Genomic DNA, 22,339 nt, shown 5'->3' on the forward strand with positions numbered 1-22,339 from the left:
TCTAATTATAATCACTTCAGACTAATCTGAAGGAGTTAGACTTACATCTAACTTTCACTTAATTAGACTACACGTCTAATTATCCAATAACCATTAGTCTGCACGTCTAATTCCGGTTCTACCTCAGACTTGTCTGAAGGAGTTAGACTTACGTCTAACTTTCACAATCTATTAGACTGCACGTCTAACTCCACTGAGTTAGACTGCACGTCTAATTCCTTTCATCTTTTAGACTGCACGTCTAATTCCTTGTATCTATTAGACTCCACGTTTAATTCTATTGGTTAGACCCGACGTCTAACATTAGACGTTTTTCATAAAATCGGTCTAACTCCGCGTTGACTTTCAGCTGTGCCTGCAAATTAACAAAACTCTAATTATTAATTCTGCACCTGGTGAGATTTGAACCTAGGTCACTTGTATGACAGGCGGACATGTTTACAACTACACCACTTAAGATGTTGATATTTAAATATATATTTATATATTTGATATGACTAACAATTATTGAAATTAGTTTTATCCAAAAACTATTTCATCAATCATTAAATAAATTTTTTTAAATCAATTAAAAATTTCAACCTAACAATCTCTCCCTTTTAATTATTTAAACTAAATAATCAAAACTAGTTTAAACATAAAAAATTTCAACCAAACAATTTCTCACTTTTTGATTATTTAAACTAAATTATCAAAACCAGTTTAAACATTAAAAATTTCAACCCAGCAATTTTTCTCTTTTTGATTATTTAAACTAAATTATCAAAACTTGTTGAGTTCATTAAAAATTTCAACCCAACAATTTCTCCTTTTTGATTATTTAAACTAAATTATCAAAACTAGTTGAGTTCATGATTTAAACATAATCTAGGCATTATCATAATATAACAATCCTAAAAATATTTCTAAGGTAAGAAAACTTAGACTCGAGAAGTGGCTTTGAGAAGATGTCAGCCACTTCAGGCTGCTGATTGTCATATGCTATGTCCGAGCAGCCGACTGTCCAGATGTCGTTTGGCTCTTTCAAGTTGTTTTCCTGTTTTACCTACATTCAAAGACAATAACGAATCTGGTACCCATTTTTCTTTGGGTTCATGGCTTATTAGTCCTTTGTGAATCCATACTTTGATTATTTTTATGGATTTCCCATGTTGCGTTGTGATCGGTGCATATGATTTAGGCTTAGCAGACGTCTTTCTACTAGCAGCTGAACTGTTAATCTTAGAGGATGGTTTTTGTCTAAAACTCATTGACTTCCTGTCAAGTTTTAATATGACAGACTTGCTGGCTGCTTCCATCTTAAGTTTCAACCAGCTAACAGTTGGCGGAACATAAGTAATCTCATTCTTTAAGGTTAACTCATCACAGCTTGGATTAGTTCTATTCTCAGTTAAGCTCCCTGTGACAAAGTTTATAGACTTAAACTTGTCAGATTCTGGGTTTAAGTTTTCACAAGACTTGTCTGAGTCATTGCCATCAAATCCTAAACCAGATTTGCATACGGTAGGCCTCAGCATACTTATCTGATGTCTGACTGCATCTCCAGACTTCGTCTAGGAACTAACCACATATGTCAAATGTTGGTTTTCAGAAAACAGAGTTTGAACATTTTCCTTGAGCTTTTCATTCTCAGATGAGAGCTCAGCCATTTTGTTTTTAAAAACTTCAGAATCATTGGTTCGAGATGAAGAAGAGATGTCAAATTTGTTTTTCAAATTTAGTTCATCAAAAGAGTTTGACTATTTCTTGTACTCAATGACCATATAATTGAGTGCAGTAATTAACTCATCTCTTGAGAATTTTTCAGAGGAGAAATCAAATACCTCAGAGTCAACTTCTTCTTTTGCCATGAAGCAAGTGACCTCTTCATCATCACTGAAGTTGGATGATGAATCATCTGAGTCGCTGTCGGCCCACTTGGCTTTGTTTTCAGCCGCCATGAGAGTCTTCAGCTCTTTCTTATTTTTTTCTCATCTTTCTTCTTTTCATCGCGCTTCGGCTTGCTGTTTCCTTCCTTGAAGTGTCTCTTCTTCATGAATTTGCAGATTTTCTTCATAACAAGAGCCATGACATTGGTGCTTATCTGCATAACAACAGCCTTCACAGTAGTGGCAGTAGATGGCTCCTCAACAGTCACCAATGCCTTTGTTATGATGGTGGATGTGGGGTGCTTCTCTTCATTTCTATAGTTCAACTCGAACTCACAGGCCTTTAGATCGGCAAGCAAGTCAAAGAGCTCCATCTTATTGAGGTCTTTAGACTCCCTCATCGCCATCGTCTTAATATCCCACTCTCTGGGCAAAGCACGCATGACTTTGATCGCAACCACTCTATTGTTGTAAGTCTTGCCCAGAGTGGATAGAGAAGTGATAACCTTACTGAATCTCTCATCGAACTCAGTCATCGTCTCTCCAGGACGCATCTTGAAGTTATCGAAATGTTGAGTGGAAACCATGAGTCTGTTTTCTTTTGTTTGCTCGTTGCACTCACACATTTTAGTCAGCTTCTCCCAAATATCTTTGGCAGTGGGACATGTAATGATCTTGTATACATGTTTTCATCCAATGTCTTGTAGAGGATGTCTTTTGCTATGTTGTCGAGGTTGTTCTTTCTTTTATCTTCATTGGTCCACTCAGATCTAGCCTTTTCAATCTTTATCGGACCGTGGTGATGACAAACCACATATCATCATCTATGGCAGCTATATGAGCGTGGACTCTCGCCTTCCACACAACATAGTTTTCCTCTAAGAACATGGGAACATTGTTGATGACAGCCATAGACATGATTCAAATTCTTTAGAAGATTGAGAATAGAAGACAAGGCTCTGATACCAATTGTTAGGATCAGCGACACCAATAGAGACGGGGGTCTAGCTATTGATGACGACTTCGGATAAACGGTTTGATAGAAATCATGTTAGGGATTAATATCTCTTTCTATTCTTCGCAAATCCTTCGAATTCTTGAAACAGATTCAAGTGCGGAAATGTTCGTCGGATTTGAAGCTTTTAACCAATGAAAGATGAATGGAAGAAAGTAAAGAACACAAGAATTTGTTTATGGATGTTCGGAGCAAACTCTCCTAAATCACCCTTTCTTCCAACCACCGGAAGAATTCACTATACTTTTCAATCAAATACAGTTTACTGACTTGCTAATACTCTGTTGAACAGAACAACCTCTGTTTAACTTACAACACACTTTTAATGACTATCAAATAGTCCAGTAACTTATCTCTCAAGTTCACGTAGTGATTTACAAAATACACTTGAGAATAAAATATCTAGAGAGAGAGAGTAAGTTTATTCAAGAAATCAAGTTTCTGAAAATCTTTTGATTCAATGAGAGAGAAAGCTTCCGCTTCTGTCTTGTTTTCTGCTTCTCTTCATCTTCATCCTTAGGCATCAATATATTCTTGAAAAGCTTCAACGGTCGAATCATCCTTTTGGATACGTGGCAAGCATCCATTGGAATGCCGCCCATAATACACAAGTACAACAAGCACTGTGCATATGGAACGTGGTCGTACCAATCTGGTAGTGGCCAAATATTCTTCTAAAATTGTCCTGCACAGAACAAGTAGTGAGAAGAATATTTACTTACGTGGAATTCATCAATTGGTTACAGCTGGTTGTCGTACTGATCTTCACAGGAGAGTGGAGTAGGAGTATCGTACAGCTAGAGCACGTGGGTAGACGGGTGCTAGCTTCAAGCATACTGCTTAAGCTGTGCATTGGACGTATTTCAGTTAGACGGATTGTGAAAATTAGTCTAATGAAATTTAAACATCCCCGTCTAAAAACAGAGTCTATTAGACCGCCTAGACTAATAGAATTAGACTAACGTCTAATTATAATCACTTCAGACTAAAATGAAGGAGTTAGACTTACATCTAACTTTCCCTTAATTAGACTACACGTCTAATTATCCAATAACCATTAGAATGCACGTCTAATTTCGGTTCTACCTCAGACTTGTCTGAAGGAGTTAGACTTACGTCTAACTTTCACAATCTATTAGACTGCACGTCTAATTCCTTGCATCTATTAGACTCCACGTGTCTAACTTTCACAATCTATTAGACTGCACGTCTAATTCCTTGCATCTATTAGACTCCACGTCTAATTCCACTGGTTAGACCCCCACGTCTAACATTAGACGTTTTTCATAAAATCGGTCAAACTCCGCGTTGACTTTCAGCTGTGCCTGCAAATTAACAAAACTCGAATTATTAATTCTGAACCTGGTGAGATTCGAATTTAGGTCACCTGTATGACAGGCAGGCATGCTTACCACTACACCAATTAAGATGTTGATATCTAAATATATATTTATATATTTGATATGACTAACAATTATTGAACTTAGTTTTATCCAAAAACTATTTCATCAATCATCAAATCAAAATTTTTTAAATCAATTACAAATTTCAACCCAACAATCTCTCCCTTTTTAATTATTTAAACTAAATAATCAAAACTAGTTTAAACATAAAAAATTTCAACCCAACAATTTCTCCCTTTTTAATTATTTAAACTAAATTATCAAAACCAGTTTAAACATAAAAAATTCCAACCCAACAATATACATAGATAAAGATCATTAAAGACGTGTTTATGTTGTTTAACTTATTTAAAATTTAAAATTATTAATTTGTATTTTGTATGTAGTGTATGAAAAATGGTAAATTTTGAGTCATATAAAATTTTGTAATTTATTTTACTTTTGAATTAAAAAGATAGTATGATCATCTTTAAATAATGATTCTTAATTCAACTAGCATAATGTTCCTACGTGCTAAATATAAATAAAAATTCATATTTACAAAATTGAAACAGACCATACTCATATATTTGTCATTGCCATCATCAATATCGTTTTCATTGCCTTAATAATGTTCTTTGTCACAATATATATGGTCTGAACATGAGAGGCTTCAATGGTTGTGATAATCTATTGGTCGTCTTAATTCTCTCATTCAAAGTTGTTTTTTATCAAAAAGGGGAAACATGATAACAAATTTGATAAGGAGACATTAATTTAACTTTTTTCTCATTTGTTCACTCATTTGACCCTCATTTCTCGGTCACCCAAATGTATCATTTCTTACATAATAGACCATCTCATATTATTACTAATCTCGTAACCTCATTTTTGCACCAACCTATCTCAACAGTACAAACATCTTTTAATTCATTTTTGACAACCTAACAATCTCATTATATCATTAACCTATTTACATTAACTTCTTCGATAGATCAACAATCTAATTCATATATTTAACCACCAATATTTATTATTTTCCAATTAGTCTCTCATATTACTAATCTCTCATATTATCCTTTGACAAACCAACAACATTCTCTTATCATTGACAAACCAATGTTATCGGCCTCTTATCCCTTAATAAACCAACCACAAATGTTAATCACACTTTCATATCTCTTATCCATTGGTAAACCAACCACCAAACTCAATCATGTTTTTCACACGCCCCTTATCCCTTCGATAAACCATATCTCAGTCACACAATTTCACAAGTCTCTTATTATTGACAAATCAATGTTATTGGTCTCTTATCTCTCTTAGCAAATCAACCACAAAATCTCAATTGACCACTTATCCATTAGCAAACCACATCACAATCACAATGTTACTAGTCTATTATCCCTCGACAAACTAACCATCAAACTCAATCACACTTTCACATGTCTCTTATCTCTCGATAAAACAACCACAAATCTTAATCACACTTTCATTTTTTTATAAGTCTCTTATCCTCTTAGAAAACAAATATTATTGGAGATGACTTAGTTGACCTCTCTAATCGCGTGACCTCACGATCCTTTATTATCGGTCTCTTTTCCCTCGATAAATCAATTATCACCTCACGATCCTTTATTATCGGTCTCTTATCTCTCAACAAAGCAACCATCAAACAAAATCGACCTCACAATTCAATGTTACCAGGCTCTTATCCCGCGTCAAATCAATCACCTCTCATTTATTATCGCCTCTTATCAACACATATAATAATATTTTAATTTTCATTTGTAAGGATTCGAACTTTTGTCTCGAGTGTGAAAGATGATCATTTTAATCATCAGATCATTTATGATTAATGTGTTTTATTTATAATTTTGTGTATTATTTTTTTTTAATAAAATTCACAAATAACATTTTACCCTTTTTATTAATAAGCTAAAACTATATTTCCAATATAAAAAAATTAATTTTCATTTTGTGTTAAACATAAAATATAGAAAAATAATTAAAAAAAATAATTTTTAACTATGTTTTCAGTATAAAAATTAATATTTACCGTCAAATATAAATGGTATACAAATAATCAAAAAATAATAATTTTTTTTAATTTAAATATGTCGCAAATTAAGTTTTAAATAAATATTTATATATAATATATATAATTTTTAAAAAATGGTTTATATATATATATATATAATATAATAATATAAAAATAATTAATACAAATAAAATTATTTATATACATATAAATATTTATTTAAAAAATTTATAGAAGAACACTTATGTTAATATAATTAAATTAATTTTTTATTTTTCAAATTGATCCATTTTTGTTAATATTTCTTATATTAGTTAGAGATAAAAATAAATAAAAAATAAAAAAATTATAACTTCCATTATAACAAAATCTTAGGAGATTCAGAAATCAAATAAAACTATATGTATATATCATTTGTTTTTTCTAGTTATTTGTAACCATTTAATTTATAGATTGTATTTTAATGAGACTTTAATTTGTGATCTTTAATTTATTTATTTAGCAAAATTCTTATCACTTAAATTATATAGCCTATTTATATTATAAAAAGTATACTATTGAAACCTTTTCAAGGAAACCTAATAGAAAGAGCACGAATTAAATTACCATTTATGCCTCGATTAATGAGATATTCAGTTGGAATACTAACAAATAATTAATCATTTAAAAAGGGTCTATTTTGAGAGAATAGAGGACTACAAGGATCTATCTATTCATAATATTTGAAATAACAATTTCACACGCCTTGATCTCTCCGTCAAAGCTTCCACTAAACACTCTAACGGCGGCGCCACCACTTCCACCACCATTCACCACCGTCGCCGCCACCGACCTCACAGGTTTCATATGCCCATCAAGAACAATAAGACAAGAATAACGTCCATCATCATATCCTCTCCGCCAAATCCTCACCGTCCGATCTGCCGACCCACTAATCAGTAAATCAGATATATTAATCAAACAAAGTATAGCCCTTGAATGACCCCTTAACGCCCCCTTAACCGCCATATAATTTGCACTATCCTCTCGTTCCCAAACCAAGATCGAACGGTCACAAGCGCCGGAGAAAAGAATCGATCCGTCGTCGTTTAAAGCTAGACAATTCACAGCCGACTTATGTTTCTCAAGAGTAGCCAACAATGAATACTTTCTATTTCTATCTCCTGGTATCCTCCCCCATACTCTTATCCGACAGTCGGCTGAAGCAGTAAAGAAGGTTCCGTCCGGCGAAACAGCAACGGCGTTCAAGGCGTCGTCGTGAGCGTCGATGATTGACTGCAGACAACGATATTGGCCGTCTGATGAAGATAGATTCCAGATCTTGAAACTTTTATCCCAAGAAGTGGAGATTATTAGATTACCAATATTATCATCTCCTCCTTCGACTTGTGCGAGGCTGGAGACTGCATCATGATGTTCTATCCATAGCTTCTTCTTGTGACGACGAATCGTTACGTAGTTTCTTGGTAATATCGAACGGAGGAGTCGGTCTTGTAGGGTTGGTAATGTAGCCAAGAGATTATGTTTCTTTTCTTCTGAAAAATATTGCTATCAAACAAACTTTTATTAATTCATAGGATCGGCTAGTTCATTATGAAATTAAAATTTTATAAATAATTAACACTTATGGATTAAGGCATTGTAATTAAAAGTGTGACATTGACGGATTTAATGTCGGTTTTTTTGGGTTAATTACCTGCTATCACTACATACAGTACTGTATCTCACTCATAAAGTGATACTTATACACAAAAGTGAAACATTACTTCTCTTATTTGTTTCACTCATAAAGTGACACCTATACACAAAAGTGAAACATTACTTCTCTTATTTGTTGTTTTTTTTTCTGTATATACATATGTGACTTTTCTTAATGGATAAATGCAATACATGGATCTGATAGCATCGAACTAGTTGAGAAATATAAAAAAAAGTTAACGTAAACAAAATGTGATTATTTGAAAAAATAAACATGAAATATGAATTAAAAAAGAAGGAATTATTTAGATGAGGAGAGAAGTATAATAAATAAGTATTATAAACAACAGGCCAGGGTATTTATGAAAACAAACAAAATAGATAATTAAGAGGGAAAGAGATTTTCAAGAAAAAGATATTTATTCAATTATAAAAATACTGTAATAATATGAATCACCTGCAACTCATTTAAAAAAAACACCTCCAGTTTATGTTTAGATATATAATTATTAGTTTTTTTTTATAAATTGTTAATTCTTATTAATATAAAAAATAATTAAATATCTAATTTTAATTTATAAATAAAATTTATAAAAAATTAAAATTATTAATTAATGAATAAAACAAATTACCCACTTCTTTAATGTATATAAAAAGATTAATTTAATAAAACAGATAAATAAACCAAGTAATTAAAAAAATAATAAAATAAATAATTTAAATACAACTAACCATTTTCCAGACTCTGATCTTTCCATCTTGATGAGCAGTGAAGATTTTGGAAGTCTGGAAAACAATAGACTTAATCGAACCGGAGTTAGGGTTGTTGTGGTTGAAGGTATCGATGAGGGTAAAGTTGTAATTATCTAGGTTATAAACGTTGATAAGATGGCCGGCGGCGGCGTAGAGGAGGTTGTTGTTAACGGCAAGGGCTCCGATTGGGAAAGGTAGGATGAGTTTGAGGGAGGAGAGAGAAAGACGATTGACGGAGATGTCGAGAGAAGTTTCAATGGCGGATAAGTTTTGGAGGGAGGGAATAGAGGGTAAAGTTTGGAGAGAGTAGTCACTGTGGAGGCAGCTGCCGGAAAAAACATCATCTCCAGCCGGAGAAGTTTCTGTTACGGCGATGGAGGTGGCGGAGGAACAAGTTGATAGCCATCGCCGGAGGAGCTTCATCCCGTGAAGAGAGAGACAGAGACAAGCATTGAAAATAGAGTAAACATTTACAGTTTCATATATGTATAGACTTTTTTTTAAACAAATATTTAATTTATTAATTAAAATATTATTACTTTATATTTATTAAATTTTAATTTAGAAAATCAAGATCAAACAAGGTCTCTAATTTATTATTAAACATTAATGTGTTTGAATAATCTCTACTTTCTTAGAAAGAAAATATTAATATTTGGTAAAAGTTGGTAATAAAGTTGATTTCCTGAATATGCACATTTATAATTATTTTTTTATAATATTTTATATTACTTTTTATTTAATTTAAATATAGTTAATATATTAAAAATCAAGTGCAATACATGAATCTCCAACTGTATAAGTGTCAATAGAAATTTCTATGTGATAAGTGACTAAAACCTCCTAAATATTGGTAATAACTTTAACTAACTCAATGGAAGATAAAAGAGTATTTTTATTTTATTGGGCGTGATACATACGAAAAAAAATATAAACGATTTAAATTTAATAAAAAAATTAAAATAATTTTAAAATATGTATCAATATTTAAAATTCTAAATAAATCACAAATAATATATTAGAATAAAAATATAACACTCTAATTTTACATTTTATTCACTCTGGTCAAACAGCTCATATTTTCACGTATCTTCTCACGTATTTTTTCAATGGATCTCTCATTTCGTAACTTTACATTTTCAATTTGGTAAAATAAAAAATTTCAAATATTACAAATTTAATTTTTTTACCCTCACTATAGTCCATCAATGCTCATTCAACCTCTGATCTTGTTACCTTAAAACACTTTAATTGACCAATCATCTTATTCCACATTTATCTACCTTAATTTTCACTTCGGTCAAACAAGTAAATTTTCGCATATTTTAACCACCAATATAAATTTCTTTCTCAATCGACATTTTATCTCGTTATCTTACTTTCACTTAGACTAATTAACCACATCATTCAAAATTAATCCACAAATTCACAATTGACCTTTCATCTCGAGACTTACTTTCAATTCGTCAAACAACTCATCTCCTAACATATCTTACAATATACAACCCAACCTTCTTATCCTCACTTCGGCTAACCATCAAAATCTCATTCCACATTTATCCACCCAAATAATTGACCTCTCATTTGTGACCTTACATTTTCACTTCGTTCAAATCAACCATCTCTAATATTACCAATCTCTTTTACCTTCACTTTGTCCATCAATCTCCAGCTGACCTCTTATCTCATGACTTATCTCCTCACATATTTTATAATTTACAACATAACTTTTAATCATCATTTCGACTAACTAACCATCTCATTCCACATTTATTCACCATAATCGAACTCTCATACATTGACCTTACACTTTCATTTCAATCTCCAACATTACCAGTCTCTTTTACCATCACTTTGGTTCATCAATCCCAAATCAACCTTTCATCGCGTGACCTTACATACCTCGATTAATCAACCATCTCATTCCATATTTTTATCCACCAATCTCAATCGACCTTTCATCTCGAGACTTTATTTTATTTCTGTCAAACAACTCATCTCCTCACATATTTTACAATAAACAACATGACTTACTTATCATCACTATGATCAACTTTTTACGTCGACAACAACAACTTACAAAAAATTTCTAGGATCTCTATATTTTAGTAAAAGATAGTTTTGAAAAAAAAATTCAAATGTAAGAGGAATTAATTTTAAAGTTTGAAAATTTTAAGTTTATAAAACGAGGCTTTGCAGACAGCTCCATACTTACCATCCCGTCGAATATGAAAGAGATTGAGAGTGTTTTAATGGAATGTATGTCATAAGCCTACTTTAATTTTTTTTTTCAATTTTAATTTTCTCACGAGTAGAGAGTCTCCACCTACTTTAATTTTAAAATTAGGAAATTAAGAGATTGAGTTCGACGTTTGGTTACATATGGGAAAGGGTTTTTTAGACTTTATGTCCCACAACGCTCCTACGGTCTTTACTAATTAACGTTGACTGTTTTTAAAACATTTTACGCTTTATAATTTTTTTAAATATTTAATTGTTAACCTAGGATCACATAAACACTAACTTACATAAAAAAAGTAAAGCCAACAAAAACTAAATGAAAATCCTAGCCTAAATAAAACACAAAATATGAAAATATGCACAATGATTGTGGTTAGGCTCCACGGTCCGATAACCTGATCTTAGTCAAAGTGTGAACCCAACTCGGTCAGAATCTACACCCTCGGTTGAACAAAGTGCAAGAACATTGGTCCCTGGTCAGCAATAGTAGTCATGGGTGCACCACATGTTCAGATTCTCGGTCGTAGTGTGCAGCATCATCGGTCTCTAGTTAGCAACAATAGTCCTAGGTGAAACAGATATATCGGTTCTAGGTGCACAGCAGGTTCTGATTCTCAGTCGCAAAATAAAGTAAATAAAATATAAAATATATCAAGGTATCTAATATCACATATTAAACCTAATCATATAAAATAAAATAAAATAATATTCTGCCTCAATATCTCATATCAAGCCCTAATTCGAATTAAGGAAAATAGATTAAAAGAACATAGATTCAGTTTAATCAAATTAAGTGAAAATCTGGCTCTGATACCATTGTTGGTTTTTTTACAATAGAATAGGGCTGCGCAACGGAAGCATCATTCACAAACCCTAATTCATTTCATCATGCTTAAATGATAAGAATTCGCCTCGAAAGAAATCTTGTAAATGATCCTAGGATCATACTCCAATCATCAAATTTAATAATAATGTGATATTGAAGAACACAATAACTTAAGTGTATAAATTTTGAGTTTTTGTTCATGAATCAAGTTATAGTATGAGAGCTTAGAGATAGTTGTAAATCACTCTTAGAAAGTTGATAGAGCTTTTGGTTGAATTTCAAACAAGTTTTAAAGGAGTTTTCAAAATAAATAAAAAACGAGCTTCTTCAATGACTTTAATTGTAGGTTTTTATTCATAAGTGTTTATCCTCTCCTCTTGCTTTTTATCCCTTTTTCATCACCCTAGTATCCCTTTTTTAGGCCGCCTATGCCAAGAAAGTGACTAAGTCGGTTGAATTTAGGACAAACTTCATTAAAGGCTTATCACTTCTTCGGCTAACACTACAAAAGACTGCTAATTTACAACAGGTGCCCCGCAACTTATCTTTGCATTAAAAACGGTCTTCAGCATTTGTCTTAGCATTATTTCGGAATATCGTAACCACATTTGTAAGTACCGCTAACCATTGTAAATCGCTGATTGCAAATTTACATTTGTGTTTACACTAACTGTTTCAAAATAATTTCCGCTAAATCCAGATTTATTGCAAAAAATCCACTTTCGTTGAAACTGTAACTAACCATGGTTAATATATTTTTGCCATAAGTTTTACAATATATGTTATATTAATAAATTTAATATTTTGTAATAGAAATTACAATAAGATGAGTCTATATAGAAATAAAAATATATTCAACATAAACTATAATAACATATAAAATTATGAACTGTAATATGTTTCGCAATAGTCAATATAACAAATATATGAAAATGAAGCAATAAAATTTGCATTTTTCTGTTAAAACTATATTCAACAAATACTACAATATCTACACTATTTATATAAAAATGTACATTCAACAAAAACTACATTAATTTATAAAATTATGTTACGCAATACTCTTTGCAATAATTTATTAAATTTTTTACTACAATAATTTTCGCAATATCTATATTTATAATTGCATAATCAATTACAACTATATGTATAATTGGATTTGCATTATTTCATTTGAAAATTTATTTATATTATCCAAATTATATTTTCGTATATTATAGCATTATCATTAGCATTTTACATATATGCAACTTTCTTCTCATTATCACAACTAAAATTATATTATTGATAATACTGTAACTATTCCTGCAATTATTGTATTCACAACTTTGCATTAATATTAACAATAACCAATACAACTTCATTTGCATTATTTGTAATGCACAATTTTCATAATTCTAAATAATATATTTTCATATTTTGCATTAAATTTACATAATTTTTGTAACCTTCAGCGCATTATTTAAAAAACAAATATTGTAATTCAATTGAATTCAATGATTCATGTAAGTAAATAATAACCAAAACAAGCTTATATTCATCAATGATTCCTGTATCAATTCTTAGTACACCAACATAAATTCATTACAAATTTGAAAAATACATTTGCAAATTAAATTCACCAACTACTTATACATGTTTCATAAATATGACCAAAAATATTAACAAAAACATGCTAAATTTTACACAAAATGGCATTTCCAAATAGCTCCTAAGTATGCTAACTTCAATCCATCCATCTTCATTTCAACAAAATGAGCAATTAGATTTACTAAGTAGTTTATATATTGAACAATATACAATTCTAATTTTCTTACAGCTTTTGAAGCCCAAGACTCATCACACACATCATCGTGCATTCTCCAATAGCATTCGACAACATTATACAACTCATATATTGATCATAAAACTAAACCACTTGAAAATATAAACATGAATTTAAATCACTTGACAGCATTAAAAGAACTCATATATTGAACATAAAACTTAATTACTTGAAACTTACTAAATAAATTTCATAAAACACTAATCTATTAATTAGACAATATTAAAAAACGCATATATTGAACATAAAACTAAAACATTTGAAATCTTACTAAATAAATTTAATAAAACACTAACCTATTAATTAGACAATATTAAACATGAAACTAAATAATTTGACAACATTAAAAACTCATATTTTGAACATAAAACAAAATCACTTGAAAACTTACTAAATAAATTTCCTAAAACACCAACCTACAATTCAACATTCTTAAATCTACTTATTAATTGTTCAAACCTATAATTCAAAATACTAAAATCTGTATTATTATAACTAACATTAATAGAATTATGATTATAGTATATGAATTTCATTTGAATATTAATCATATTACCAAATTAAAGATTGAATCACTAGCCTTCTTCATCAGCCGTCCCAATATTGTTACCCCATTCCCAACACTTAGAATTATTTTTAGTTTTTTTGGGAAGAGTCAAACCCGAAGGTTTTTTGAAAATCCTTCGCAATTATACCCTTCCCAATACTTAGAATTATTTTCAGTTTTTTGGGAACAGTCAAAACCGAGTGTTTTTTGAAAAATCTTCGCAATTACCTTTTCTCAACACTTAAATTATTTTCAGTTTTTTTGGGAAGAGTCAAAACAGAGGATTTTTTTGAATTTTTTTTTTGCAATTACCCCATTCTCAACACTTAAAATTATTTTCAGATTTTTTGGGAAGAGTCAAAACCGGTGTTTTTTTAAAAAAAAATCTTCGCAATTAACCCCTTCCCAATACTTAGAATTATTTTCAGTATTTTTTGGAGTAGTCAAAACCGAGAGTTTTTTTAAAACACTTAACAATTACCACTTCCCTATACTTAGAATTATTTTCAGTTTTTTTGGAAAGAGTCAAAACCGAGGGTTTTTTTGAAAAACCTTCGCAATTACCCCCTTCCCAACATTAGAATTATTTTCAGTTTTTTTGAAAAGAGTAAAAGAGAAGGTTTTTTAAAAAATCATGGCAATTAACCCCTTCCCGACACATAAAATTATTTTCAGATTGTTTGGGAAGAGTCAAAACCGAGGGTTTTTTGAAATACCTTCGCAATTACTATTTTCTCAACAATTTGAATTGTTTTTAGTTTTTTTTGGAAGAGTCAAAACCGAGGGTTTTTTGAAAAACCCTCGCAATTACCCTTTCTCAAAACTTAGATTTATTTTCAATTTTTTTGGGAAGAGTCAAAACCTAGGGTTTTTTTGAAAAAAACCTTCGTAATTACTCATTCCTAACACTTAGAATTATTTTTCGTTTTTTTGGAAAGAGTCAAAACCGGGAGTTTTTTAAAAAACCTTCGCAATTACCCTTCCCAATACTTATAATTATTTTTAGTTTTTTGGGAAGAGTCAAAATCGAGGTTTTTTGGAAAAACCTTCGCAATTACCCATTCCCAACACTTAGATTTATTTTCAGTTTTTTTGGAAAGAGTCGTAATCGAGGGTTTTTTGAAAAATCATCGCAATTACTCCTTTCTCAACACTTAGAATTATTTTCAGTTTTTTTGGAGTAGTCAAAACCGAGAGTTTTTTTAAAACCCTTAACAATTACCACTTCCCAATACTTCGAATTATTTTTAGTTTTTTTGGGAAGAGTCAAATCGAGGGTTTTTTTGAAAATCTTTCACAATTACCCCCTTCTCAAAACTTATATTTATTTTCAATTTTTTTGGGAAGAGTCAAAACCGAAGATTTTTTTTGAAAAACCTTCGCAATTACCCCCTTCCCAACACTTAAAATTATTTTAAATTTTTTTGGGAATAGTCCAACCCGAAGGTTTTTTGAAAAACCTTCGCAATTACACCCTTCCCAATACTTAGAATTATTTTCAGTTTTTTTGGTAAAAGAAAAAACTAAGAGTTTTTTGAAAAACCTTCACAATTACCCCTTTTCAACACTTATAATTATTTTCAATTTTTTTGGAAAGAGTCATAACCGAGGGGTTTTTGAAAAATCATCGCAATTACACCTTTCTAACACTTAAAATTATTTTGAGATTTTTTTGGAATAGTCAAAACCGAGAGTTTTTTTGAAAAACCTTGCAATTACCCCCTTTCCTATACTTTGAATTATTTTCATTTTTTTGGGAAGAGTAAAAATTAAGGGTTTTTGAAAAACCTTCGCAATTACTCCTTCCCAACTCTTAGATTTATTTTTAGTTTTTTAGGAAATGTCAAAACCGAGGGTTTTTTGAAAACCCATCGCAATTACCCCCTTCCAAACACTTAGAAACTGAGGATTTTTTGAAAACCTTCGCAATTACCCTCTTCCCAACACTTAGAATTATTTTTTAATTTTTTTGGGAAAAGTCAAAACCAATGTTTTTTTGAAAAACTTTCGCAATTGCCCCCTTCCCAATACTTAGAATTATATTTAGAATTATTTTCGAAGAGTCAAACCCGATTTTTTTTTAAAAAACCTTCGCAATTAACCCTTCCCAATATTTAAAAATATATTCAGTTTTTTTGGGATGAGTTAAACCTAGGGTTTTTTTGAAAACCTTCTCAATTACCCCATTCTCAACACTTTGAATTATTTTCAGCTTTTTTGGAAAAAGTGAAAACCAAGAGTTTTTTTTAAAAACCTTCACAATTACTCTATTCTCAACACTTAGAATTATTTTCTATTTTTTTGGGAAGAGTCAAAACAAAGGTATTTTTTAAAAAAAACCTTCGTATTTACCCTCTTCCCAATACTTATATTTATTTTAAACTTTATTGGGAATTGTGAAAATCGAGGGTTTTTTGAAAACCTTCTCAATTACCCCTTCTCAACACTTAGAATTATTTTTAGTTTTTTTTGGGAAGAGTCAAAAGCGAGGGTTTTTTGAAAAAACATTCGCAATTACCCTTTCCCAATACTTAGAATTATTTTCAGTTTTTTTAGGAAAACTCAAAATTGAGGCTTTTTTGAAAAACCTTCGCAGTTATCTCTTTCATACTCTTAAATTTATTTTCAGTTTTTTTAGGAAAAGTCAAACCGAGGGTTTTTTGAAAAACAATCGCAATTACCCTTCCCAACACTTAGAATTATTTTCAGTTTTTTTGGGAAGAGTCAAACCAAAGGTTTTTTGAAAAACCTTCGCAATTACACCCAATACTTAGAATTATTTTTAGTTTTTTTGGGAAGAGTCAAAATTTAGGGATTTTTGAAAAACCTTCACAATTATCCCTTCCCAACTCTTAGATTTATTTTCAGTTTTTTTGGGAAAAGTCAAAACCGAGGTTTTTTAAAAACATTCGCAATTACCCTTTCCCAACTCTTAGAATTATTTTCAGTTTTTTTTAGAAAGAGTTAAAATTGAGGGTTTTTTGAAAAACCTTCGCAATTATCCCTTTCCAACTCTTAGATTTATTTTCAGTTTTTTTGGGAAAAGTCAAAACCGAGAGTTTTTAGAAAAACAATCGCAATTACCCCGTCACAACACTTATAATTATTTTTAGTTTTTTTGGGAAGAGTCAAACCTTAAGGTTTTTTGAAAAACCTTCGCAATTACACACGTCCCAATACTTAAAATTATTTTCATTTTTTTAGGGAAGAGTTAAATCGATGATTTTTTAAAACCTTCGCAATTACCCCATTCTCAACACTTTGAATTATTTTCAATTTTTTTGGAAAAAGTCAAAACCGATGGTTTTTTTGATAAAAACTTCGCAATTACCCCATTTCCAAAACTTAAAATTATTTTCAGTTTTTTTGGTAAGAGTCAAATCCGGGTTTTTTTTACAAACCTTCGCAATTACCCCTTCCCAATAATTATAATTATTTTCAGTTTTTTGGGAAAAGTCAAAATTGAGGGATTTTTGAAAAACCTTCGCAATTACTCTCTTCATAACATTAGAAATATTTTCAGTTTTTTTGGAAAGAGTAAAGCCAAAGGTTTTTGAAAAATCATCGCAATTACCGCCTTCCCAACACTTAGAATTATTTTCAGTTTTTATGAGAATAGTAAAACCGAGAGTTTTTAAAAACCTTCGTAATTACCACCTTCCCAACACTTAGAATTATTTTTCATTTTTTTCTGGGAAAAGTCAAACCCAAGGATTTTTGAAAAACCTTCGTAATTTCCCCTTTCCCAATAATTAGAATTGTTTTCAGTTTTTTTGGGAAAAGTAAAAAACTACGCAATTAGAATTGAGGGATTTTTGAAAAACCTACGCAATTACCCTTTTCCGACACTTAGAATTATTTTCAGATATTTTTGGAAGAGTCAAAATCAAGGTTTTTTTTCAAAAACCTTCACAATTACCCCCTTCCCAACATTTAGAATTATTTTCAGTTTTTTGGGAAGAGTCAAAATCGAGGGTTTTTTGAAAACCTTTGCAAGTACTACTTTCTCAACACTTTGAATTATTTTCAGTTTTTTTTGGTAGAGTAAAAACCTAGGGTTTTTTGAAAAACCTTCGCAATTACCCCTTCCCAACACTTACAAATACTTTTAATCTTTTTGGGAAGATTCAAAATCGAGGGTTTTTTAAAAAACCTTCGCAATTACACATTCCCAATACTTCGAATTATTTTCAGTTTTTTTGGGAAGAGTCAAAATTGAGAGTTTTTTAAAAACCTTCGCAATTACCCCTTCTCAACTCTTAAATTTATTTTTTCAGTTTTATTTTGAAGATTCAAAATCAAGGATTTTTGAAAAACCATCGCATTTACCAATTTCCTAACCCTTAGAATTATTTTTAGTTTTTTGGGAATAGTAAAAAACAAGGGTTTTTTGAAAACCTTCGCAATTACCCCATTCCCAACACTTGGAATTATTTTTTTCCTTTTTTTGGGGGAAGAATCAAAACCAATAGTTTTTTGAAAACCTTCGCAATTGCCCATTCCCAATACTTAGAATTATTTTCAGTTTTTTTTGGTAAGACTCAAACCCTAAGGTTTTTTGAAAAACCTTCGCAATTACACCTTTCTCAATACTTAGAATTATTTTCAGTTTTTTTTAGAAGAGTGAAAACCGATGGTAATTTGAAAAACCTTCACAATTACCCCCTTCTCAACATTTAGGATTTTTTTCCAGATTTTTGGGAAGACTCAAAACCGAGGGTTTTTTTGAAAACCTTCGCAATTATCCAATTCCCAACATTTAGAATTATTTTCAGTTTTTTTGGAAGTGTCAAAACCAGGGTTTTTTGAAAAACCTTCGCAATTACCCACTTCCCAATACTTATAATTATTTTCAATTTTTTTGGGAAGAGTCAAAATCGAGGGTTTTTTGAAAAACCATCGCAATTACCCCTTCCCAACATTTAGAAATATTTTCAGTTTTTTTGGGAAGTCAAACCCAAGATTTTTTGAAAAACCTTCGCAATTACCCCCTTCCCAACACTTAGAATTATTTTTAGTTTTTTGGGAAGAGTCAAAATCGAGGGTTTTTTTGAAAACCATCGCAATTACCCAATTCCCAACATTTAGAATTATTTTTAGTTTTTAGGGAAGAGTTAAAATCGGAGGTTTTTTGAAAAACCTTCGCAATTACCCACTTCCCAATACTTATAATTATTTTCAATTTTTTGGAAAGAGTCAAAATCGAGGGTTTTTTGAAAAACAATCGCAATTACACCCTTCCCAACAATTAGAATTATTTTCAGCTTTTTTGTGAATAGTCAAACCCGAGAGTTTTTTGAAACCTTCGCATTTACCTCCTTCTCAACAGTTAGAATTATTTTCAGTTTTTTGGGAAGAGTCAAAACCGAGGGTTTTTCGAAAACCTTCGCAATTACCTAATTCCCAACATTTAGAATTATTTTCAGTTTTTTTGGGAAGTGTCAAAATCGGAGTTTTTTTGAAAAACCTTGCAATTACCCACTTCCCAATACTTATAATTATTTTCAATTTTTTGGGAAGAGTCAAAATCGAGGGTTTTTTTGAAAAACCATCGCAAAATTACCCCTTCCCAACATTTAGAAATATTTTCAGTTTTTTTGGGAATAGTCAAAACCGAGTGTTTTTTGAAAAATCTTCGCAATTACCCCTTCTCAACACTTAGAATTATTTTTAGTTTTTTTGGGAAGAGTCAAAACAGAGGGTTTTTTTGAATTTTTTTTGCAATTACCCCATTCCCAACACTTAAAATTATTTTCAGATTTTTTGGGAAGAGTCAAAACCGGGGTTTTTTTTTAAAAAATCTTCGCAATTAACCCCTTCCCAATACTTAGAATTATTTTCAGTATTTTTTGGATTAGTCAAAACCGAGAGTTTTTTTAAAACACTTAACAATTAACACTTCCTTATACTTAGAATTATTTTCAGTTTTTTTGGAAAGAGTCAAAACCGAGGGTTTTTTTGAAAAACCTTCGCAATTACCCCTTCCCAACATTAGAATTATATTCAGTTTTTTTGAAAAGACTAAAAGCAAAGGTTTTTTGAAAAATCATGGCAATTAACCCCTTCCCGACACATAAAATTATTTTCAGATTGTTTAGGAAGAGTCAAAACCGAGGGTTTTTTGAAATACCTTCGCAATTACTACTTTCTCAACAATTTGAATTGTTTTTAGTTTTTTTTGGAAGAGTAAAAACCGAGGGTTTTTTGAAAAACCTTCGCAATTAACCTTCCCAACACTTAGAAATACTTTTAATCTTTTTGGGAAGATTCAAAACCGATGGTTTTTTGAAAAACATTCGCAATTATACCTTCCCAATACTTAGAATTATTTTCAATTTTTTGGGAAGAGTCAAAATTGATAGTTTTTTTAAAAAACTTCGCAATTACCCCTTCTCAACTCTTAAATTTATTTTTTCAGTTTTATTTTGAAGATTCAAAATCAAGGATTTTTGAAAAACCATCGCATTTAATATTTTCCTAACCCTTAGAATTATTTTTAGTTTTTTGGGAATAGTAAAAAACAAGGGTTTTTTGAAAACCTTCGCAATTACCCCATTCCCAACACTTAGAATTATTTTTTTCCTTTTTTGGGGGAAGAATCAAAACCAATGGTTTTTTGAAAACCTTCGCAATTGCCCATTCCCAATACTTAGAATTATTTTCAGTTTTTTTTGGTAAGACTCAAACCCTAAGGTTTTTTGAAAAACTTTCGCAATTACACATTTCTCAATACTTAGAATTATTTTCAGTTTTTTTTAGAAGAGTGAAAACCGATGGTAATTTGAAAAACCTTCACAATTACCCCTTTCTCAACATTTAGGATTTTTTTCAGTTTTTAAGGAAGACTCAAAACCAAGGGTTTTTTTGAAAACCTTCGCAATTATCCAATTCCCAACATTAAGAATTATTTTCAGTTTTTTTTGAAGTGTCAAAACCGGGGTTTTTAGAAAACCTTCGCAATTACCCACTTCCCAATACTTATAATTATTTTCAATTTTTTTGGGAAGAGTCAAAATCGAGGGTTTTTTGAAAAACCATCGCAATTACCCCTTCCCAACATTTAGAAATATTTTCAGTTTTTTTGGGAATAGTCAAACCCAAGATTTTTTGAAAACCTTCGCAATTACCCCCTTCCCAACACTTATAATTATTTTTAGTTTTTTGGGAAGAGTCAAAATCGAGGGTTTTTTTGAAAACCATCGCAATTACCCAATTCCCAACATTTAGAATTATTTTTAGTTTTTTGGGAAGAGTTAAAATCGGAGGTTTTTTGAAAAACCTTCGCAGTTACCCACTTCCCAATACTTATAATTATTTTCAATTTTTTGGAAAGAGTCAAAATCGAGGGTTTTTTGAAAAACCATCGCAAAATTACCCCTTCCCAACATTTAGAAATATTTTCAGTTTTTTGGGGAATAGTCAAAACCGAGTGTTTTTTGAAAAATCTTCGCAATTACCCCTTCTCAATACATAGAATTATTTTTAGTTTTTTTGGGAAGAGTCAAAACAGAGGGTTTTTTTGAATTTTTTTTGCAATTACCCCATTCCCAACATTTAAATTGTTTTCAGATTTTTTGGGAAGAGTCAAAACCGGGGTTTTTTTTAAAAAAATCTTCGCAATTAACCCCTTCCCAATACTTAGAATTATTTTCAGTATTTTTTGGATTAGTTAAAACCGAGAGTTTTTTTAAAACACTTAACAATTACCACTTCCCAATACTTAGAATTATTTTCAGTTTTTTTGGAAAGAGTCAATACCGAGGGTTTTTTTGAAAAACCTTCGCAATTACCCCCTTCTCAACATTAGAATTATATTCAGTTTTTTTGAAAAGAGTAAAAGCAAAGGTTTTTTGAAAAATCATGGCAATTAACCCCTTCCCGACACATAAAATTATTTTCAGATTGTTTGGGAAGAGTCAAAACCGAGGGTTTTTTGAAATACCTTCGCAATTACTACTTTCTCAACAATTTGAATTGTTTTTAGTTTTTTTTGGAAGAGTCAAAACCGAGGGTTTTTTGAAAAACCCTCGCAATTACCCTTTCTCAAAACTTAGATTTATTTTCAATTTTTTCGGGAAGAGCCAAAACCTAGGGTTTTTTTTGAAAAAAACCTTCGCAATTACTCATTCCTAACACTTAGAAT

General features: G+C 30.8%; 1 protein-coding gene across 1 annotated transcript; it reads right to left on the bottom strand.

Annotated features, from left to right (window-relative positions):
• Window positions 1-974: 974 nt before the first annotated feature.
• LOC124913376 (protein JINGUBANG-like) lies at window positions 975-9,192 on the bottom strand. The gene is made up of 4 exons (XM_047453961.1): window positions 8,733-9,192; window positions 7,049-7,841; window positions 1,367-1,530; window positions 975-1,045 (listed from the first exon to the last, which is right to left on the bottom strand). The coding sequence occupies exons 1-4, from the start codon at window positions 9,178-9,180 to the stop codon at window positions 975-977; spliced, it is 1,476 nt and encodes a 491-aa protein (XP_047309917.1). The 5' UTR covers window positions 9,181-9,192.
• Between the last annotated feature and the right edge of the window lie 13,147 nt (window positions 9,193-22,339).

This window comes from Impatiens glandulifera, chromosome 8, assembly GCF_907164915.1.
Source record: "Impatiens glandulifera chromosome 8, dImpGla2.1, whole genome shotgun sequence".
In the NCBI taxonomy this organism is placed as follows: domain Eukaryota; kingdom Viridiplantae; phylum Streptophyta; class Magnoliopsida; order Ericales; family Balsaminaceae; genus Impatiens; species Impatiens glandulifera.